Raw genomic sequence first — 22,643 nt, 5'->3', positions numbered from 1 at the left:
CGGACCTCCTTGCAGAGCCCCCGAGATCCTGGACTCCCTTGCAGAGCCCGAGACCCCACACCCCCTTACAGAGCCCGAGACCCCACACCCCCTTGCAGAGCCCCCGAGACCTCACACTCCCTTACAGAGCGAGAGACCCCGCACCCCCATACAGAGCCCGAGACCCCGCACCACCATACAGAGCCCGAGACCCTGCACCCCCAAGCCCATTGCAGAGCCCCGGAAACCCAGACTATCTTCAGAGCCAGAGACCCCAGACCCCCTTGCAGAGCATGCAACACATTACCACAATGGCCTCTGAACCCCCAACTCCCCCTTCCCCTATGCAACAATGCTCAAAGTTGCTCCCTGTTGAAGTCATGTGGCCTCTCGCCTCGGTGACGCCAGGTTTGAACAGCCGTGAACCTGAAGGCACTTGAGTGCCACCCACCGTTCACAAAATCTAGGGCTAATCATTAAATCGGAATTAATTACATTTAAATCTAAATTTAGGCAATTTGAATTTGCTTCCCGTCATGTTGGGGCGGCAATGCCGCCATTGTGCTTTCCCAGCACTGACAAAATCTGGGACGACGTCACAACGCCAGTTTTCCAGGTGGACGGCTCCGATGTGATTTTCCATCCCCCCACGCCACCACATCCGCCTTCAGCGCATCCATTAAATTCAGCCCAAAGTCTGCTATACAAATCACACTTAATGACAGTTAAGATACTATAATATCTTAAATATTGCAGAATTTATAGGAAATTACTCTGATCAGCAGCTGAACACAGGAGGAGAGGATAATGATCACCTTTCAACGGGGTACTTTATAAGGTTTTATAGCTTTTAATGCCTTTCTGGGGACATAATTTAATTTCCTTATACCATTTACAAAGCTATAATGTACATCAAATGTATAACTACATGAGCTACAATGAATGAGTACAGAGAACCATACTCATGAGTGAATACACAAAGTCAAGAATGCAAAGGAAAAGTCATTTGGTGCAGTGAATTAACACTGCAGAATGAACAGGATCTACATACAGTCGGCACAAAAGCTGTGAAAAGAATGTTGAAAGTTGAACAAAAATAAAAGCCAGCCTGTAGTAAGCTGTACTTGAGGTTTTTTGTTCCTCAACATCGTAGAAAGAACTAGTTTCTCAGCTGTGGCTCAGTTGGTAGCACTCCAAGGCTTGAGCACAAAAATCAAGGCTGACACTCCAGTGCAGTACTGAGGGAGTGTTGCACTGCTGGAGATGCCGGATGAGACGTTAAACCGAGGCCCTAACTGCTTACTCGGGTGGATGTAAAAGATCCCACGGCACTATTTTGAAGAGGAGCAGGGGGAGTTATCCCTGGTGCCCTGGCCCGTATTTAACCCTCAATCAGCATCACGGAAACAGATTATTTGGTTATTATCACATTGCTGTTTGTGGGAGCTTGCTGTGCTCAAATTGGCTGCCGCATTTCCTACATTACAACCGTGACTACACTCAAAAAGTACTTCACTAGCTGTAAAGCACTTTGGGATGTTCTGTGGTTGTGGAAGGTGCTAAAGTGACCCGAACCTGACAGGACCCGACGACAGGTGTCGGGTTCGGGTTGGGTCGGGCCGATCTTCCGGTTCCGGATTTCGGGCTCGAGTCGGGTCGGGTCGGGCCACAGCAAGAAGTGTTAAAAGTAAAAAAAACTTACCTGAGCTGGGAGTCCGGGACGTCAAAGAGAGAAACTCGGAGTCTACACTGTGAGCGAGTGAGCGTCTCTATGACGTCATCACGATCATGCTGCGGCTTCCTGCAGATTGGGAGTCGCAAGGTAGGTAAAGAGAACATTCCGGTGGTCGGGTCGGGCTCAGAAAAAAAATGGAGGGACTCGGGCCGGGTTGGGCTCGGGGCAGATGTGGTTCTGTCGGGTTCGGGTTGGGTTTTTGTTTGTGACCTGTGCAGGCCTTTAGAAGGTACTACATACATTCAGGTCTTTCTTTCTTTCTTTTCAGATGAAACACCAAGAAAAGCAATCCTACTTCATTTTAAAATACGTCCAAGCTCAATCTTAGACGCACAAACCGGAGAAATTGAAACTCTCCCCATTCATTTTGAAGCCGACTCCCAACATATTCCCTAACAACTCAAGCTTTATAAATAATAGGCACACTCGACTATCCATTCAAAGTTTTTATTTTGCATGAAACACACACTGCACCCCGCTCCCTAGAATTATCTAACAGCTTGAATTAATCTGAATAGATCAATTCAGGAGGTTTTTTTTTGCATGATTTCTATTTGCATGAACATATAATGCAAATTAAGCTTTTAGTCAGCCCTCCTGATATCATCTTTCGATTGCTGTCAATTTTTGCCCGATTACGCTTTTATGAACTTTTTACGATGTTATCCTTCGTTAAAGGTGCTACATAAAGGCAAGTTGTTATTATTAAGCTGAATCTCCCACCATCAACATCCTGGTGGTTATCATTGACCAGAAACTGAACTGGAACAGCCATATAAATATTGTGGCTACAAGAGCAGGTCAGAGGCTGAAAATTCTGTCACGGGTATCTCACCTCTTGACTCAATTCCATTCAATTTCTGTCCATACGGAAACTCATTTTGAGTACATTGCTCATTCATTAAAATTACATATGAATAATAATGAAAAGAAAGAAAATTACCCTATCACTAAAAACCTAACTTGATTAAAATACACGTTAAAAACTAATTCCAGTACATTAAATCAATGAGTCAGTCCCATCATGAGTGTGTATCCTCATCCATTCATCAAGCTCCTGTTAAAAGTTCTTGTAGAGAAGGCATGAATGAGTTCAAGAACCAAATTATCCTGCATCTAAGGGATTGTAGCCTTTTCCCTGAATGCATCCAACAGTTAATACTGAGACAACAGGTGATCACTGTTCAGAACACTCTTCACTTTCGCCAAAAATCTTTGACTGCATATTTCATGAAGAAAGATCTGTTCATCAAATACCGTTGCCACCTGATTCAACAATTTCCCCGGACCCCATGAAGTCTCATGGCATCAGGTCAAACATGGACAAGTAAACCTCCTGCTGATTACCACCTACCGCACCCCCCTCAGCTGATGAGTCAGTACTCCTCCACGTTAGGGGGGATATGCGTGGAAAGCTCTTTACGCAGAGGGTGGTGGGTGCCTGGAACGCGTTGCCAGCGGAGGTGGTAGACGCTGGCACGATAGCGTCTTTTAAGATATATCTAGACAGATACATGAATGGGCAGGAAGCAAAGAGATACAGACCCTTAGAAAATAGGCAACATGTTTAGATAGAGGATGTGGATCGGCGCAGGCTTGGAGGGCCGAAGGGCCTGTTCCTGTGCTGTAATTTTCTTTGTTCTTTGTTGAACACCACCTGGAGGAAGCACGGAGGGTGGCAAGGGCGCAGAATGTGCAATTGGTGGGGGACTTCAATGTCCATCACCAAGAGTGGCTCGGTAGCACCACTACTGACCAAGCTGGCCCAGTCCTCAAGGACATAGCTGCTAGACTGTGGCAGGTGGTGGGGGAACCCCCAAGAGGGAAAAACACACTTGACCTTGCCCTCACCAATCTGCCTGCTGCAGATGCATCTGTCCATGACTGTATTGGTAGGAGTGACCACTGCACAGTCGTTGTGAAGACGAAGTCCCGCCTTCACATTAAGGATACCGTCCATCGTGTTGTGTGGCACTATCACCGTGCTAAATGGGATAGATTTCGAACAGATCTAGCAATGCAAAACTGGGCATCCATGAGGCGCTGTGGACCATCAGCAGCAGCAGAATTGTACTCAACCACATTCTGTAACTTCATGACCTGCATATCTCCCATTCTACCATTACCACCAAGACAGGGGATCAACCCTGGTTCAATGAAGAGTGCAGGAGGGCATGCCAGGAGCAGCACCAGACATACCTAAAAATGAGCGGTCAACCTGGTGAAGCTACAACCCAGGACTACTTGCATGCCAAACTGCTTAAGCAGCATGCAATAGACAGAGCTAAGTGATCCCATAACCAACGGATCAGATCTAAGCTCTGCAGTCCTGCCACATCCGGTCGTGAATGGTGGTGGACAATTAAACAACTAACAGGAGGTGGCTCCACAAACATCCCCATCCTCACTGAAGGGGGAGTCCAGCACATCAGTGCAAAAGATAAGGCTGAAGCATTTGCAAAAATCTTCAGCCAGAAGTGTCAAGTCGATAATCTACCTCAGCCTCCTCCTGAAGACCCCAGCATCATAGATGCCAGTCTTCAGCCAATTTAAATCACTCCGCGTGATATCATGAAACGACTGAAGGCAGTGTATTTCGCAAAGGCGACAGGCTGTGACAATATTCTGGCAATAGTACTGAAGACCTGTGCTCCAGAACTTGCCATACCCACAGCCAAGCTGTTCCAATACAGCTATAACAATGGCATCTACCCAGCAATGTGAATATTGCCCAGGTATGTCCTGTACACAAAAAGCAGGACAAGTCCAACCCGGCCAATTACCGCCTCATCAGTCTACTCTCGATCATCAGTAAAGTGACGGATGGTGTCGTCAACAGTGCTATCAAGCGGCATTTACTCAGTGGCGCTCAGTTTGGGTTCCGCCAGGGCCACTCAGCTCCTGACCACATTACAGCCTTAGTTCAAAAATGGACAAAAGAGCTGAACTCAAGAGGTGAGGTGAGAGTGATTGCCCTTGACAAGGCAGCATCTGACTGAGTATGGCATCAAGGAGCCCCAGGAAAACTGGAGTCAATGGGAATCAGGGGGGAAACTCTCCACTGGTTGGAATCGTACCTAGCGCAAAGGAAGATGGTTGTGGTTGTTGGAGGTCAATCATTTCAGATCCAGGACATCACTGCAGGAGTTCCTCAGGGTAGTGTCCTAGGCTCAACCATCTTCAGCTGCTTCATCAATGATCTTCCTCCAATCATAAGGTCAGAAGTAGGGATGTTTGCTGATGATTGCACATGTTCGGCACCATTCATGACTCCTCAGATACTGAAGCAGTCCGTGTAGAAATGCAGCAAGATCTGGACAATATCCAGGCTTGGGCTGATAAGTGGCAAGTAACATTCGCACCACATAAGTGCCAGGCAATGACTATCTCCAACAAGACAGAATCTAACCATCTCCCCATGACATTCAATGGCATCACGATCACTGAATCCCCCACTATCAACATCCTGGGGGTTACCATTGACCAAAAACTGAACTTGAGTAGCCATATAAATACCGTGGCTACAACAGCATGTCAGAGGCGAGGAATCCTGCAGTGAGTAACTTATCTCCTGACCCCCAAAGCCTATCCACCATCTACAAGGCACAAGTCAGGAGTGTGATGGAATACTCTCCACTTGCCTGGTTGAGTGCAGCTCCAACAACACTCAAGCACTTCAACACCATCCAAGACAAAGCAGCCCGCTTGAGCGGCATCCCACCCACCACCTTCAACATTCATTCGTTCCACCACCGACGCAGTATGGCAGCAGTGTGTACCATCTACAAGATGCACTGCAGCAACTCACCAAAGCTCCTTCAACAGCATCTTCCAAACCTGTGTCCTCTACCATCTAGACGGACAAGGGCAGCAGATGCATGGGAACATCACCTGCAAGCTCCCCTCCAAGCCACACACCATCCTGACTTGGAACTATATCGCCGTTCCTTCACTGTCGCTGGGTCAAAATCCTGGAACTCCCTTCCTAACAGCACTGTGGGTATGCCTACCCCACATGGACTGCAGTGGTTCAAGAAGGCAGCTCACCATCACCTTCTCAAGTACAATTAGGGATGGGCAATAAATGCTGGCCTTGCGAGCGATGCTCACATCCCATGAAAAAACATTAAAAAAAATTTGGCAACCTAAAAGAGTAGACAGTGTCGTGGAATAATAAGACCAGTTAAGTTCTCTTGAAGTAAAGCAATGACATGAGCAAGTTAGTAAACCTGCATCGCTTGTATCAAAGCTCTAGTGATACCCCACTCCAAACTCTCAATAACTATATTTTATGACCAAGGTGCCATTGACACTGCCATATCTGTAATAATTAAATATTTACTACAGTGGAGAGCTCCAGCAGTAAATCATTGTCCAAGGTGGTCAAACACACATTTGTAATCTAAAAGTGAATTAGTTTACTGATTGCAGCTCAGAAAACTGCAATTAAAGAACAACTTGCATTTATATAGTTCCATTCAAAAAACATTTGCATTTATATAGCGCCTTTCATGACTGCAGGTTTCCCATTGTGCTTACAGCCAATGAGGTACTTTTTGAAGCACAGTCACTGATGTAATGCAGGAAACTCAGTCGCCAATTTGCGCATAGCAAGTTCCCACAAACAGCAATGTGATAATGACCAGATAATCTGTTTTCATGATGTTGGTTGAGGGATAAACATTGGTCAGGACACCAGGGAAAACTCCCTGCTCTTCTCTGGAATAGTGCTATGGGATCTTCCACTTCCACGTGAGAGCACAAAGAGGATGTCAGTTTAACATCTCATCTGAAAGACAGCACCTCTGGCAGTACAGTGCTCCCTCAGTACAGCACTAGAGTGTCAGCTTTGAGTTTTGTGCTCAAGTCGTTGGAGTGGGACTTGAACCCATAACCGTCCGACTCATGTGGGGAGAGTGCTACCAACTAAGCCATGGCTGACACTATATTGAAACATCCCAAGGCACTTATCAGACAGAATTTGACAGGGAACATAAGGAGTGATTAGGAAAGGTGACCAAAAGCTTGGTCAAAGAATTAGTGGTAAAGGAGCATCTTAAAGTGGGTGAGAGAGAAGTGGAGAGGAAGAGAGGCTTAGTGAGGGAATTCCAGAACTTAGGGCTAGGCAGCAGAAAGCTTACCCGCCAACTGTGGAGTGATGAAAATCAAGGATGAACATGAGACCAGAATTGGAGGAGCAATTCTTGGAGGGTAGTAACACTGGAGGAGGGTACGGAGATGCGGAGGGTACGGAGGTGCGGAGGGTACGGAGGTGCGGAGGGTACGGAGGTGCGGAGGGTACGGAGGGTACGGAGGTGCGGAGGGTACGGAGGTGCGGAGGGTACGGAGGTGCGGAGGGTACGGAGGTGCGGAAGGTACGGAGGTGCGGAAGGTACGGAAGGTACGGAGGTGCGGGAGGTGCGGGAGGTGCGGAAGGTACGGAGGTGGTGAGGCCATGGAGGGATTTGAAAACAAGGATGATAATTTTCAAATCAAGGCATGCTATGAGGCATTTTTATACAATAACCCCACCAACACCACATTTCCCTTCCCCGCCCCCAAAGCTACCATTATACTATTCTAAGACACACACTGGAGATGCCAGCTTCTGAAGTACAGGCCCTCATTCAGCCAGCTGCAACCTTAAAGTAAACCTTCCAGCTTTAGTGAATCCTGGTTAAGTCTAATCAGTTGACTGAATGAGCTAATAGCTGTAGCATGTGCCTTAGCATGATATGAACCCAACTTGAATTACTTTCAGGCACCTGGAGCAAATTTTGAGTATCTAGCGGATTATTAATCTTTCTGATGCCCACAGATGCCACAGACACACGATTAGGGCACAATAAGTAAAATCTTTTACTCACAGACAGATCTTTGGGCAGACATCTCCAGGACCCCTGGGCTGATGGTACAATAAAATATATAGAAGCAGAACAGATCCCTGGCCTTACTGTACACTAGAGCTGCATTGGCTCTTTCAGCAGTTTTGTGTGATCACATGAGTACGATTGCTTAAGTGGCTGTAAACTAAATATTGTCTTGTCAAACATTTGCGTCAGGAACCTTTTTTTGTCACTTGTCACTTTACGTTTCTACTTGAACATTGTAAGACTCTGTCTGACTCTTTAAAAAGCACATTTTGTCTGTTGTTTAAAAAATACACCAGTGTGAAGTTATTGCCAGATGAAGTAAATGCAAATGATACAAACATAGAAAAGAATCCGATTAAAGAGTTGCTAATCTGAAGGAGAGATTAGGAACTTGGTCAATAAGGAAATGGCTTTTTTAATCATTTTCAGGACGTGGGCATCATGGACCAGGCCAACACTTGTTCCCCTTCCCTCATTGTCCCAAGGTGGTGGTGAGCTGCCTTCTTGAACCGCTGCAGTCCATGTGGTGTAGGTACACCACAATGCTGCTGGGGAGGGAGTTCCAGGATTTTGACCCAGCGATGCTGGAGTAAAGGCGATATATTTCGAAGACAGGGTGATGTGTGATTTGGAGGCTGTGACGTGCTCGAGAACGTCCTGAGGATGTGATAAGGCACTACATAAATGTATGTCTTTTTTTCCCCTTTCCAGCTAACATAAGGGGAAAACGCAGAAAAAGAAAACAACCACCAGGGGATGAAAAGGGCAATAATTTATAGGAGTAAAAGGCGACAACAGGAATCCATGAAATCAATTATCCTTGACTACTGATGCTGCAAAAAAGGTCACTGCTTTCACAGTATCACAGTGATTTTCATGGTCTTTCAGACAACTGCTTATCGTAATAATCCGCAGCTGTAGGGAGGCTGCAGCTTATTGCATCTTATAATCATACAGCATAGGAGGCTGTTCGGCTAATCATGTCTGTGCCAGCTCTTTGAATGAACTAGCCAATTAGTCCCACTCTCCTGCCCTTACCCCACATCCTTGCAAATTAAATGCAAGTAGAACAGTAAGCAAGAGAACCTGGAGAGTTGTGAAGCTGTGGAATTCACTTCCAGGGTTGGTAGCTGAGGTAGAAACTCTCAACATTCAAGAAGAGAACTGCATAATGTGGACGAAGGGACGTGGTACAGGATGGATAAACGTGGTTAGGTTTACTTCTTCATATTGTGGTTATTTCTTATTTAAAAGAAATGTACAATGCCTACTGTATGTGACAAGTCTTCTAACACAGTTACTTGATAAAAGGAAAACGACTCAAGAGTTAGGCAGACAGTAATACATCAAAGCTTGCTTAACAGTCACAGTCTAAAAGCTCCAGCAAAAGTTCAACTTCCCCAGGGAAAACTTCTTTTCCTTTCTAACTAAAGCAGCTCACAGGAACCACTCAGCCTTAACAAATGGGGTTTATGGAACACACATCAGAGGAGGCAGTCTGAACTGGTTCGCAAATTTATTGCTCTTTCTGTGGTGAGAGGAATGGAAATGAAGCTCAACTTCTGACAAATAACTCCGGCCGAGCCTTGTAGAGTTCCGATCGTACATCTGCGTCATTTAGAAGCACTGTCCTGGAATCTTTGTGCCAAATGTATTCCGGTAAACTATTATTTTTCTACCCAGATAATCAAAAATATTCTAGCAAAACAATTTCATGCCAGTACAATTTGACTCTAAAATGTTCCGTAATATTCTTCAACTCTGTCCTTCGCAAACTGTTTCCTGCAAACGGAATTTGACTATAGGCTCAGATGAAGCAGGGTAGGAGAAGGCTCCTGTGGAAAATAAACACAGGCACAGACCAGTTGGGACAAATGGCCTGTTTATGTTCTGTAAATACCAAGTAATTCTATGTAACTTCACAGTAAGTAAGGAGGTAGTAGAGAAATTAGATAGGATAAAAATTGATAAAGAGGTACTTAAAGTGTTGGCAGCACTCAAAGTAGAAACGTCACCTATCTGGATGGGATGCATCCTAGGTTACTGGAGGGAAAGGTGGACACAGTGGAGGTTCTGGCTACAATCTTCCACCATCCTTCGATACAGCAGCAGTGCCAGAGGACTGGGGAATTGTAAATGTTTCCTCTTTTTTTGAATAGGGATGTATGAGTGATAATAACTGGCAACTATAGGCCAGTCAGCCTAACATCATTGGTGTGGAAACTTATGGATGGATTTTGTGGAGAAGGGGGCTTCCAGCGCCTGGCCGAAAAGGGGAGGGGAACCCCACCTCAGCCTTGTTGTGCCCCCCGCACCCCCACCAGAGTGATCCTCTGGTGTTTTCAAGTGTCCTGTGCCAGGATCCCATCCCTTTAAAGGTCAGGGACCCCAGCTGGAAGAACTCCAAGCCAAATGACAGGGCCAGCAGCTCAGCAGTATTGGCAGCTCCACCAGGAGCAGTGGCCGATGCCAGTACTGAACAGGCCTTGGACCCAGGCCCAGCGCTGGTACCCGGTCATCAGGAAAGTGAGGCGGGGTCACCGGGGACAGTACGGAAGGCACTGGCAAGGGGGGGGTGGTGAGCGTGAATTCCAGGGGGAGGGGGGGCCGTGGAGTTGTAGGTTTTACCAACAGGAGTATTCTGTGGGCCACAGATTGCCTAAGGAGGAGGGCCCTTCTTGAAGCCCGCAGGGAGTGCGCCTTGTTTTAAAAGGTGCCCTCCACATGTGGCGGAAGAAACCCCTGTCGTTGGTTAGATCTCAGTGGCAGTGGGAAAAGCCTGTAATTGGCCATTAATAGGGCACTTAAGGGCCTCAATTGACCTCTGGGCAGGAAGGCCATCTTTGGCCTATCCCGTTCCTGCCAAAATCGCTTGGCCACGGGGTGGCGACAGGCCCTCTACGCCCCCCCCCCCCCCCCAATATCGTGATTCTACAGGCCTCCCAGCCTCTGACCGCACCTCCGGGGGCCCATAACATCCAGCCTTAGAGACAAATATCTGATACAAAATTAATGGTCACTTGGAAAAATATGATTTAATAAATGACAACCAGCTCAGATTTGTTCAAGAAAAATTGTATTGGACTAACCTGATTGAGTTCTTTGATGAAGTAACAGATAGGGCTGATCAGGGTAGTGCAGTTTATGTTGTGTATACGGACTTCCAAAAGATGTTTGATAAAATGTTACATAATAGACTTGGGGCAAAGTTGAAACCCGTGGGCAGTGGCAATTTGGATACAAAATCTGCTGTGCAACACTGATAGGTCGGGGACAGTTTGTCATCACTCTGTGTAACAGAGGAGCTTTTGTGGGAAACTGATTGTTTCCCCCGATGCTGGAGCCCAGAATGCGAGTGTAAAAGGCGCGGTTTAAGCGTTTGCAACTGTCCTTAGCCGGAAGTGCCAAGCGGATGATCCTTCTCAGTCTCCTCCTGAGGTCCCCACCATTACAGATATAAGCAAGCAGCCAATTTGATTCATTCCATGTGCTATGCTGGAACATCCAACCTATCAGCAACTTGGGAGCATCCTCACCACATGGACTACAGCGTTAAAGAAGGTGGCCTGCCACCACCATCTCGAGGGCAACTACGGATGAGCAATAAATGCTGACGTGGCCGATGATGCTCACATCTTAAATTAAAATCATGTAGGGTTTGTGTCCTCAGTGTTTCTGCCAATAGGATCATGGGAAACAAACAGTAAAAGTATATAATAATGGTTAGTTTTTAATCAAATTGCTGGTTTAAAGCATGAGTCTGATTTGCTTCTTCTTGCAGTTTGGAATTGTGGTTAATTATCCACTTATTTGTAAGGAATGCAATGAATGGCAGATTTGCAACATTTGGGATTATTCCATACATTGGTATCCTTATACTCTTCCCCCTCCAGGCTGCACACCACTCTGGAATAAAAGGGACCTATTTGCAATATGGTGGGATGAGACGCCACACTATACTAAGGCAGCATGAGTCTGGCAATGAATGCTCAATGTTTCTCATGCCCCTCTCCTATCAACATGGGATGGTCAACTCCTGCAGGCAATCTATAAGCCATGCCAATAACTGACAAAACTTAATGCTTTTGTACGCAGTCAACCACTTCAGGCCACGCTGGTCTGTTTAAAGTTAATGAATGAAATGAATTCCGTAAAAATGTTACAACAATGAATCACAATGTTCTAAACAACATTTTCCAATCTTTTACCAACCGGTGCTCACTACTTGCATAAAGTTAAGAAGCAACGAAAAACAAACCGTAGGCAGACGGATCTCCTTTAACCCAACATTAGAATTGCCAGAGGTCATCTCCCTTCTTAGCAATATCTTCATCTGTCAGAACGATAGGATAGTCAAGCCTGGGGCCACAGACACAGTCAACCTTGCTGATTGGCTCAAGGAACTGTGAGGCATACATTAGTGCAGAAGGTGAACTAACATACCCCTCACCCAGACTACTATCCATCCATACCACAGGGAATGCAACAGAGACCTCACATTATTTTATGCCAAGCCCAGTATATTCTTTAACAACAACTTACATTTATATAGGCGCCTTTAACGTAGTAAAACGTCCCAATTAAGTTTGCTAAAATGAGACACAAATCTGTCAAAAGAATAACAACTTCAAGACGGCCACCCCTACCATCTGCACAGGGTGACCACAGATGGACAATAAATACAGCCTTGCTGGAGTCAGCCACATCCTGTTAACAGTTAAATTTTGACCATTCTCAACAAATTAATTAAAATGAACTCTTCCAACATCTGCCTTTAAACTGCTTTGATCCGTAATACTCAAGAACAAAAGACTTGCATTTATATAGCACCTTTCATGACCACCAGACATCTCCAAGTGTTTTACAGCCAAATGAAGTACTTTGTGAAGTGTAGTCCCTGTTGTAGGGTAGGAAACACAGCAGCCAGTTTGCACACAAGCTCCCACAAACAGCAATGTGATAATGACCAGATAATCTGTTTTTTTTGTGTGATGTTGACTGAGGGATAAATATTGGTCAGGACACTGGGGAGAACTCTATTGCTTCTTCAAAATAGTGCCATGGGATTTGTTTTACATCCACATGAGCAGGCAGATGGGGCCTCAGTTTAACGTCTCATCCAAAGGATGGTACCTCTGACACTGCAGCACTCCCTCACTGGAGTGTCAGCCTTGATTTTTTTATGCTCAAATCCTGAATCTGAAATCTTGTGACTCAAAGGCGAGAGTGTGATACCAATTGAGCCACAGCTGACACTAAAATCAATTGTCATTGGGCACCCAGATGTTCAGAGGACCGAACAGAAAAAGCAGATGATTTTCTGAAGTGAACACTGTCCTATGAATTACTGAAACTGCTCAGCAGTCTTAGCTTACTCAACGTAGGCTGGATCAACCAAACTGTAATGTCCATGTCATTAATTTGTAATTCAAAATGAACATACCAGACATCTCCAGCAGACTCTAAATATAAGGTGTCAGTTGTGGCTCAGTTGGTAGCACTCTTGCCTCTGGCTGTGGGTTCAATTTCCATTCCAAGATCTGAACACAAAGATCCAGGCTGGCACTCCAGCGCAGTACTGCGGAGTGCCACATTGTTGGAGATATTGTCTTTTGGATGAGAGTTTAAAGTCAGGCCCAGTCTGCACTCTCAGCTGGATGTAAAAGATCCCGTGGCACTATTCTGAAGAGGAGCAGGGGGGCGTTCTCCCCAGTGTCCTGGCCAATATTTCGGTCTGGTCAAAATCCCATTATTCTGTGAGGGATCTCGCTGTGTGAAAATTTAGCTGCTGTAGAACATTGACTACACTTCAAAAGTACTTCACTAGCTGTAATGTGCTTTGGGATGTCCTGCGGTTGTGAAAAGCACTGGTTTTTCTTTTATTTAATCAAATCAAACTGCTGTGCTCCTACTGTCAGCATAGGTTTCTCAGCAGGACTGAATTGGCGGGTACTATAAAAGGCCTTAATTTGACATGCCTGAGGGTGTTGATGTAGATTGATATGCATTATACAGGCAAAATGCAAGGAGCAAATGGTAAAGATTAGTATAGTCGTCTGAAATATATAATAAAAGGGAACAGGTGAGTAAAAGGCAGATGTTCCCCTATTCCGCACAGAGAGTAAAAGGGGAAAAAAAACAATTTAATCAAGGATTGTGCAATGCTGGACTGCTTTTGTGTTCGCGTCCAACTCAGAGTAAGCATCAACATGCCATGCCATAACAATGCTAGTTCACGGTCAATTCCCACGTCACTGGCTGGTCCCTAATTCCAGTGGCAGCATTCTGGACAGGTGTTGAGTAGGGGCCAGTTGCTTGTGTTCCTGGATAGAGAGAGTGAGAGCTATTCTTGAACTACAGAGTGGTTAAATGTGGAAGTTGCTAACTCAAGGAGAAACAGGAAAACTTACATTCATATAAGATCTTTCACAACCGCAGGACATTCCAAAGCACTTTACAGTTAATGAAGTACTTTTTGAAATGTAGTCACTGTTGTAATGTAGGAAACACAGCAGCCAATTTTGTGCACAGGAAGTTACCACAAACAGATAATGACCTGATCTATTTTTCTGATGTTAATGGATGGATAAAGACGGCACCTCCAACAGTACAGCACTCCCTCAGTGCTGCACTGGAGTGGCAGTCTTCATTTTTGTGCTCAAGTCCAGGAGTGGCACCTGAATTCACAACCTTCTGACTCAGAAGCGACCAAATGAGCCACTGCTTTTTTTAAGGAGTAGTTGAGGTGAATTGCGTAGATATATTTAAGGGGAAGTTGGATAAACGTATGAAGGAGAAAAGAATAGAAGGATGTGTTGAAGGGGCTTGATGAAGAGGGGTGGAAGGAGGCTCGTGCACAGCATAAAGACCAACATGGACCTGTTGGCCCGAATGGCCTGTTTCCGTGTTATAGACTTGACATAATTGTATGTAATCACAGGGTCGCTCTCATGGACTCAAAATACAAACAAGCGAGGTGCATGTTTGCAGGAAGAAATAAATAGAGGGTTTGGTCCTCAAATAAAAATGTACCACAGCTGTAAAGCTGCTAAAATGGGCAAATCAAATCTGAACCTAGGTATTTGAGTATTAGTTTACATCTCAGCACTTTGGAACATCCTGAGGCTGTGAAAGACACTATTAGTGGACAAATATTAATTAAGGAAAGCCAGCACAGATTTGTTAAGGGCAAATTATGTTTAACTAACTTGAGTTTTTTTTGATGAGGTAATGGAGAGAGCAGATGAGGGTAATGCAGCTGATGTGATGTACATGGACTTCCAAAAGACATTTGATAAAGTGCCATATAACAGGCTTGTCAGAAAAGTTGAAGCCCATGGAATAAAAGGGACAGTGGCAGCATTGATACAAAATTGGCTGAGTGACAGGTGTCACGGATTTGTATTTATGTTCTCCTTGGATTAAAAAGTGTATGCCTTTAAGACTCTGTTTGAAAACAGTGTGCCTTTAAGACTGAGCACAGGGTGCTAGCTGCACCTGTCCCTAGGCCACAGCAGGAGAGGGGTCACATGGTATAATGTTTCAATTTGATTGTGTGTAAAACTGGCAAAAAAACAGTCTGAACCAGCCACAGAGAGGTGTGCTACTGAAGAAAAGAGCTGTCTATTCTCTCAGCAGAAATTCTACAAGGAGCTACAGGCCAAGTAAATTGCTAAAGGAGAAAAAAAAGCCTTTTTTGGAAGAGACCATTCGTATTGCTGAAGGTAGCAAAACTCCTTTTCTTTACTTCCAAGCCAGGAAGTATTTGCTTCAAGATTGAATCTCTCTTGACTGATGATATTTTCTGGAATTTGCCGGTGGTCTTGATACCTGCTGCAGCCAAAGAGTTTGAATGTTTATCAAAAACAGACTGTTTCATCAAACCCATGTGGAGATTTCAAGTAGCATTTGATTATGTTCACATTAGAATACCTCATCCATCAGGAATGTAACCTACAAAGACTTACTTATTTATTTATTCTTAAGAAACAGCTAATTTTTAATCACATTTTCTAAACAAGAAACCAGCTAACTGTGATCTTTGAGTATATGTGTGTGAATGGGGGAGTTAGATTAAAATAAGTTATAAGGTCTTTAGACATAGGTTGATCTTAATAGTGTTTAAGATTCAGTTTTTTTAATAAATAGTTAATTTGGTGTTGTCTAAAGATACCTGGTTTGGTCGGTTTTATTCTGGGGGTTACGAGAGTGTTTAATTTGGCTGTTTTCCAGTTGGGTGGGCAAACTTTAATAATATGCTGCGACCTGTGGAGTGATGGAACTGAATTGACAGTGCATTGCTCCCGCCACGGTCGTAACACAGGAAACATAGTAGTGGTGAACAGTCGTTTTTCAGCCTGAAGGAAGTTATATACTGGGGTTCCCCAGGGGATCGTGTTAGGACCATTGTTTTTCTTGATCTATATTAATGACCTAGAATATGACCTAGGGCACAATTTCAAAATATGTGGACGACACAAAACTTGGAAGTATTGCGAACTGTGAGGAGGATTGTGATAAACTTTAAAGAGGACTTGGTGGAATGGGCAGGCATATGGTGGATGAGATTTAATGCAGAGAAGTGTGAAGTGTTTCATTTTGGTAGGAAGAATGAGGAGAGGCAATATAAAATGAAGCCTGGAATTTTACAGCCCCACGGGAGCAGACTGCAGGTGATTGGGGAGGTTGGGGGAGGGGGGGTTCACAAAATTGAGTGGGAGGCGGGGGTGCCGCTCCCGCCTTCCCATCTCCGCTGAAATTTTACTAGCAGCTGGGCAGGTGACAAATGGCTCGCCTGTCCTAGGCTTAAGGGCCTCCTCCCACCATCGCTGGTATACTACCAGTGGCGGACAGGCAATTTGGCAGCTGAGGAAGTTGCCCTGTAAAACCTGGTGGCATCCTTGTGGTCTGGGAGGGGCCCTCCTGATCAGGTATGCTGTGCCCTGAGGAACCCCCCCCCCCCCCCAAACGGCACATGCTGCCCCGCTGGAGCTCTCCCCCGCCCCCCCTACCACCACCCCCACTCCCCTCGACCGACCAGCCCCCAACCCGCCTTGCCGGGGCCCAGCCAACTATCCCCAGCGGGTCCCCACAAACTTACCTCAGTTCCGGGGACTCCTCCAGTGCTGCTCCTCTCACTGGGTGCAGTTCCTGCAGTGGCTACAGCTCCCTATGACACCCCTCAGAAGGACAGAAGTCCCACCCAAGGCCAATTAAGGGCCTGGGCCACGTAAAATTACAGCGTGGCTTCCAGGCCTGGCTGAAGTGGGCTCACCCCCAACTTTTTGGCCATTGGAAGGGGCCTCCGCCCGGACATAAAATTCCAGCCAAAGGGTACAATTCTAAAGGGGATGCAGGAGCCGAGGGACCTATGCGTATATGCGCACAAATCATTGAAGGTGGCAGGGAAGATTGAGAAAGCGGATATGGGAAAGAGGATCTGGGCTGTATAAAGAGGGGCATAGAGTACAAAAGCAAGGAAGTTATGCTGAACCTGTATAAAACCCTGGTTCGGCCTCAACTGGAGTAGTGCGTCCAGTTTTGGTTACCACACTTTAGGAAGGATGTGAAGGCTTTAGAGAAGGTGCAGGAAAGATCCACGAGAATGGTTCCAGGGATGAGAAACTTCAGTAACATGGATAGATTGGAGAAGCTGGGGTTATTTTCCTTTAGGAAAGGAAGATTAAGAGATTTTATAGAGGTGTTCAAAATCAAGGTGGGGGTCTAAGAGGGAGGTCGAGAACCAGAGGACACCAATTTAAGGTGATTGATAAAAGAAGCAATGGCGACATGAAGAAAAACTTTCTTTTTAACAAACAGAGTGGTTAGCAACAACAACTTATATTTATATAGCACTTTTAATCATAGAAGGTTTAAGGCACAGAAAGAGGCCACTTGGCCAATCATGTCTGTGCCAGCCAAAAAAGAACCACCTATCCTAATCCCACTTCCCAACATTTGGTCCGTAGTCCTGTAGATTACCGCACCCGAGGTGCATATCCAGTCCCCTTTTGAATGAGTTGCGGGTTTCTGCCTCAACTACCCTTTCAGGTAGTGAGTTCCAGGCCCCCACCACCTTCTGGGTGAAAAAGGTTTTCCTCATCTCCCCTCTAATTTTTCTAACAATCACTTTAAATCTATGCCCCCTAGTCACTGACCTCTTGGCTAAGGTGAATTGGCCCTTCACCTCCACTCTATCCATGTCCCTCAAAATTTTGTACATTTCAGTCAGATCTCCCCTCAGCCTTCTCTGTTCCAAGGAGAACAACCCCAGCCAATCCAATCTTTCCTCATAGCTGCTTTTTTCCAATCCTGGCAACATCCTCGTAAATCTCCTCTGTACCCTCTCTAGTGCAATTATATCCTTTCTGTAATGAGGTAACCAGAACGCCACAGAGTACTCAAGTTGTGGCCTAACCAACGAATTATACGCTTCCAGCATAAACTCCCTGCTCTTATATTCTATACCTTGGCTAATAAAGGAAAGGATTCGATAGGCCTTCTTAACCACCTGTCCTACTAGGTTCACTCCAAGGCCCCTCACTTCCTCTATACTTCTCATTATTTTCCCATTAATTGTGTATTCCTTTGCCTTGTTTGACCTCCTCAAATGCATCACTTCACACTTCTCCGGGCTGAATTCCATTTGCCACTTTTCTGCCCATCTGACCAGTCCATTGATATCTTCCTGCAGTCTACAGTTATTCTCCTCGCTATCTATCACACGACCAATCTTTGTGTCGTCTGCAAACCTCTTGATCATGCCCCTTACATTTACGTACAAATCATTAATATATACCACAAAAGGCAGGGGATCCAATGCTGAGTCCTGCGGAACGCCACTGGAAACAGCCCTCCAGTCGGAAAAACACTCGTCAACAATTACCCTTTGTTTCCTGCCACTGAGCCAATTTTGTATCCACCTTGCTGCATTTCCCTGGATCCCATGGGATTTTATGTTTTTAACCAGTCTGCCATGTGGGACCTTGTCAAAAGCCTTGCTAAAATTCATGTAGACCACATCAACTGCACTACCCTCATCTATTTTCCTTGTTACTTCTTCCAAAAATTCGATCAAGTTGGTGAAACAAGATCTTCCCTTAACAAATCCATGCTGACTATCCTTGATCAACTGTGCCTTTCTAAGTGACAGTTTATCCTGTCTCTCAGAATAGATTCCAATAATTTGCCCAAGGGCATCAAAGGTGAGGATATGGTTGAGCAAATTTGTAGCTGCAGAAATGCTGCAATGAATGGAGGGTCAAAGGCTAGACAATTGAGATTTTGAAAGTACAGTTGGAAGTGAATTGGGGGATAGTTTTTCCCAGGGACAAATACTGAATGAGGTAGGGTTGGAGCAGGGAAGGGGGAATGTGGGTGGAGAGTGATACAAGGAAGTGATCAGAGATGTCCTTATCTGTAATGGATATGATGGGACTAGCAAGACCATATGAGATGGCAAGTTTGAGTGAGTGACTGTGGATATGGGTTGGGAGGTTTACATGCAGGGAGAGATTTAGGGCGGATAAGAGGGCAGTGAACTCAGAGGAGAGAGTACATGATGAGTTGAGATGGAGATTGAAATCACTGAGGATGAGAAGTCTTTCAGTGCGGAGGCTGAGGGAGGAAAGCAGTGAAGATATCTCAGTGAGAACATTTTTATTGTACTTGGAAAGGCAGTAGAGAATGAGGATTTTCAAAAGAAAGGTGAGGGAGTGGAACAAGGCGAGATGCTTGAAGGAGGAGAAAGTGCCAGAGGAGTAGGGGGTCAGTTCACGGTATGAGCTGGTGATAAGCGCCTCACCGCCACCGCGAGGGTCTTGGCAGGGCAAGTGGTGGAAGATGTAGCCAGATGGGCAGTTTTCCGTGAAGACTGTGCAAGAAATCACAATAAGTTCATGGATGGCAAGGGCCTCGTTCACAAGGGAACAGATATTCTGGAGGGAGATGCACAGAGGGGTGGTGAGAGCTGATCCGCTGGCAGAGTCCACAGGGTTAGGAGTGGGAGGGCATGTCGGACAGGAAGAAGATTGGCTCGATTAGCTCCCAGTGGGCCCACTGGGTGGGAAGGTTGACGACAGAGTGGGCTGGGGCAATTGGGATTGCTGCTCATAATGAGTCAGCACTGAGTGCCTTGATGAGCCCGTTGGAGAATGCCAAGAGAGGCACAGAGGGAAGCTGTAGGCTTCTCTAATAGGGAGTCAAGCCTGGGATGGTGGCAGGGAACAGAAAGGGTGAGGAGTACTGAAGGGTTGTGGCAGGGAATTGGGAGGGTAGAGTACCTGAGAGTGGAGAAGTAAAAGGTGACATGACAATAGAAGAGTCTAGGAGGGGTAAAGAGAAAACAAGTTAAAGAGAAAGAGCAAAAGTAGAAATAGATTGATGGGCCCAGGTCCGGAGCGGCAGCCAAAATGTGCTCGCAAATGGACTGAGAGAGCTCAAGTTACATATGTCTAGCTACATAAAAATTAGTGTACATAAAAACCTGATAGTAAATAGGAAATAGATGGAGATAATAGGAAGGAGTCCAGAGTTAAAGTTCGGGTCCCGTGGTGGAATAATGAAGACTTAATTAGGGTAGAATCAACACGGAGCATCAACAAGCTGTTGTCAGAGTTTGGAGACAAGTGTAGCAAGTGAAGTCCAGAAGCTGTTTAAGGGTAGAGTATCAGAGGTACTTTCATAGCAATTAAGATCCAGGAGATGTACAGAGTCAGTTGCAGGATAAAAAGATGATGGCAGAGTTGGAGGATCTAGAATACACTGCCTGAGAGTGTGGTGCAGGCAGATTCAATCGAGGCCTTCAAAAGAGAATTGGATATCTATCTGAAGTGAATAAATTTGCAGGGCTAAGGAGAAAAGGTGGGAAAGTGGGACAAGGCGAGTTGCTCTTCCAGAGAGCCGGCATGGGCATGATGGGCCGAATGGTCTCCTTCTGTGCTGTAACCATTCTAGAATTCTAGTGACTTTATAGTAATTCAGATAAATATATACAAATATTTTGGTTTCAGTTCACCTTGCATTAGCCAAATAAAGATTTAAAGCTAGGATCTGTTGTCCTCATAGCAGATAGGACATTCGGTGAATATTAACAGCCCTCCTGGTAGCGTTTGCAAGAGGTAACAATCTCACTGAATCGGCATTCATTCAGACCTTTTCCAAAGGAAACAGTGCCCGTGACCTTCCAAACCAGCTTCAGTTAAAAATCTTCAAATTCCTTGAGCCACTGCGCTCGCAGAAATGCTAACTGTGTTGTTCCCTCTTCTTAGCATTTTGGGTATGTGACAATTACAGGAATAGTGCTTGAAAATGTAAATAAAATTAAAATAATAATCATATATACTGAGTGCACTACATTAGAAAAACATCCCACAAATGATGCCCTTTGATCAAGTTTCAATGGTCTGGATGATTTTTTTTAGTGGTGCTAAGCTAGTAATTTATTATCCTACAATTGCCAGTTGGCAAGGCATAATTAAAAGCTGTGTGAATATTGCTGTGTTTACTTGCCAACACCATTTCAAAGGGAGAAGAAAAGCAAAGGTTTATAAAGGCCAATTTGTTAAACAGAGTAACTTCTGTTTTTTGGGAGTGAAACTGCCTGTTCAATGGACAAGGGAAGTGCCACTTTAACGGGTCAACTGTTAAGCACCAGACCATCAATGAGATCATCTCACTGTGATGCCAAATAGGGATTACTCGAGTACAGATTTGTTTCATATTTTTGCATTCTAGCAAATGAATTATCATAGCCTAATAGAAGCACACAACGTTTGGCCAGTTCTCGACAACTATATGTACTCAGAAAGCACGGAAGCAGTTCAGGGTCATGTGATCCCATTCTCCCAGCTGTCTAGGCTGCAGCAATTGTTTCAGAACAGTTAAATTACCCCGGCTCCAGCAGGGAGGGTCAACTGAGACAGGAAATGATCAAAAGGTGCCAACCTAAAAAAATGAAGACTTTACAAAATTTTAATTTGAAACCTAACTCCAAATGATGTTTTCTTTTTGGATACTGAATGGCCTGGCGACCTGCAATGTTTAGGTTCACCTGCCAAACATGACCAGCTGTGGGCTTCAGGCCCCTGTCAAGTCGTACTACAGCAAGAGTACTCCAGGACTTGCAAGACAACAGTAGAGTAAAAGGGGACAAAACTGAAACAAAGGAAAGAATCTCCAAGTCAGTGGAATCATAGAGTAAAAGGATGAGGTCATTCAGCCCATTGTGCCTCTGATGGCTCTTTGGGAACAGCAATCCAATTTGCCCTTCTCCCCTGCTCTTTCTCCTTTTCAAGCATTTATTCAATTCCCTTTTGAAAGTTATTTTTGAATCTGCTTCCACCACCCTTTCAGGCAGTGCATTTCAGATCATAATGCACTAAGTAAAAGAAAAATTCTCTTCTCCCCTCTGGTTCTTTTGCCAATTACTTTACTAGAATGACTATCTGTAATGAAACTTTTCAATTAAACATATTTATCTTAAATAACACGGCACTTACATCACAATCGTGTCTTGGGTGGGATAGAGAAATTGGATTTTTTTTTATTAAGTAGAATTTATAAACCATGACCTAAAAAAATGAAAGTTATGGTCATGGTTAGTGAGCCTAGCTCCTTAAGAGTTCAAACTCTAAGAGTGATCTTCCAAGACCATCATCAGGCCAATTAGAACGGAAAGGGTTTTAGAAGAAATTCGGTAATTACTGAAGAATCTAGTTTGAGTACTGGTTGTCGTGCATGTGCCTACAAGAATTTTATTTTTATTAAAAGGAGCAGGGCGGGGCAGGGGGGGTTGGGGTGAGGTATGGGAGTTTAGTGGTGGAAGAGGAAAAAGCTATTCGGCTCAAAAAATCCAGTCCCTATGATCAGTGCCTCAACATCAAATTTGCCGACATTTTTAGTTATTTTAATTATGGCCTCACACTCCTCTGAACTAAAAGCTATGCAAAAAGACTGTGGACTCCTCAAGGCCGTCAATGTCTGGCTAGACATATTCCTGGAGGCGTCATCACATATCCTTCTGCCTCCAACCACTCCATCCCCTATGCTCCAACACG

At 45.0% G+C, this 22,643-nt stretch overlaps 1 protein-coding gene across 7 annotated transcripts in view; it reads right to left on the bottom strand.

Annotated features, from left to right (window-relative positions):
- LOC137350342 (5'-AMP-activated protein kinase subunit gamma-2) overlaps positions 1-22,643 on the bottom strand; it is a 510,855-nt gene that overhangs the window by 162,855 nt on the left and 325,357 nt on the right. Inside the window, exon 1 of one of the 7 annotated variants that reach the window (XM_068015053.1) lies at positions 10,677-11,106. The exons of 5 other annotated variants lie outside the window; for them this stretch is intronic. In XM_068015053.1, the coding sequence (XP_067871154.1) occupies positions 10,677-11,091 (415 nt within the window). In that variant the 5' untranslated portion in view covers positions 11,092-11,106. Of the gene's footprint in view, positions 1-7,581; positions 7,658-10,676; positions 11,107-22,643 lie in introns of those variants that run through there. One more of the 7 variants, XM_068015065.1, reaches the window with a different exon arrangement.

This window comes from Heterodontus francisci, chromosome 2 (assembly GCF_036365525.1).
Source record: "Heterodontus francisci isolate sHetFra1 chromosome 2, sHetFra1.hap1, whole genome shotgun sequence".
Classification (NCBI taxonomy): Eukaryota; Metazoa; Chordata; class Chondrichthyes; order Heterodontiformes; family Heterodontidae; genus Heterodontus; species Heterodontus francisci.
Note: the sequence above shows the minus strand (reverse complement) of the source record. Positions and strands in the feature narration are given on the sequence as shown.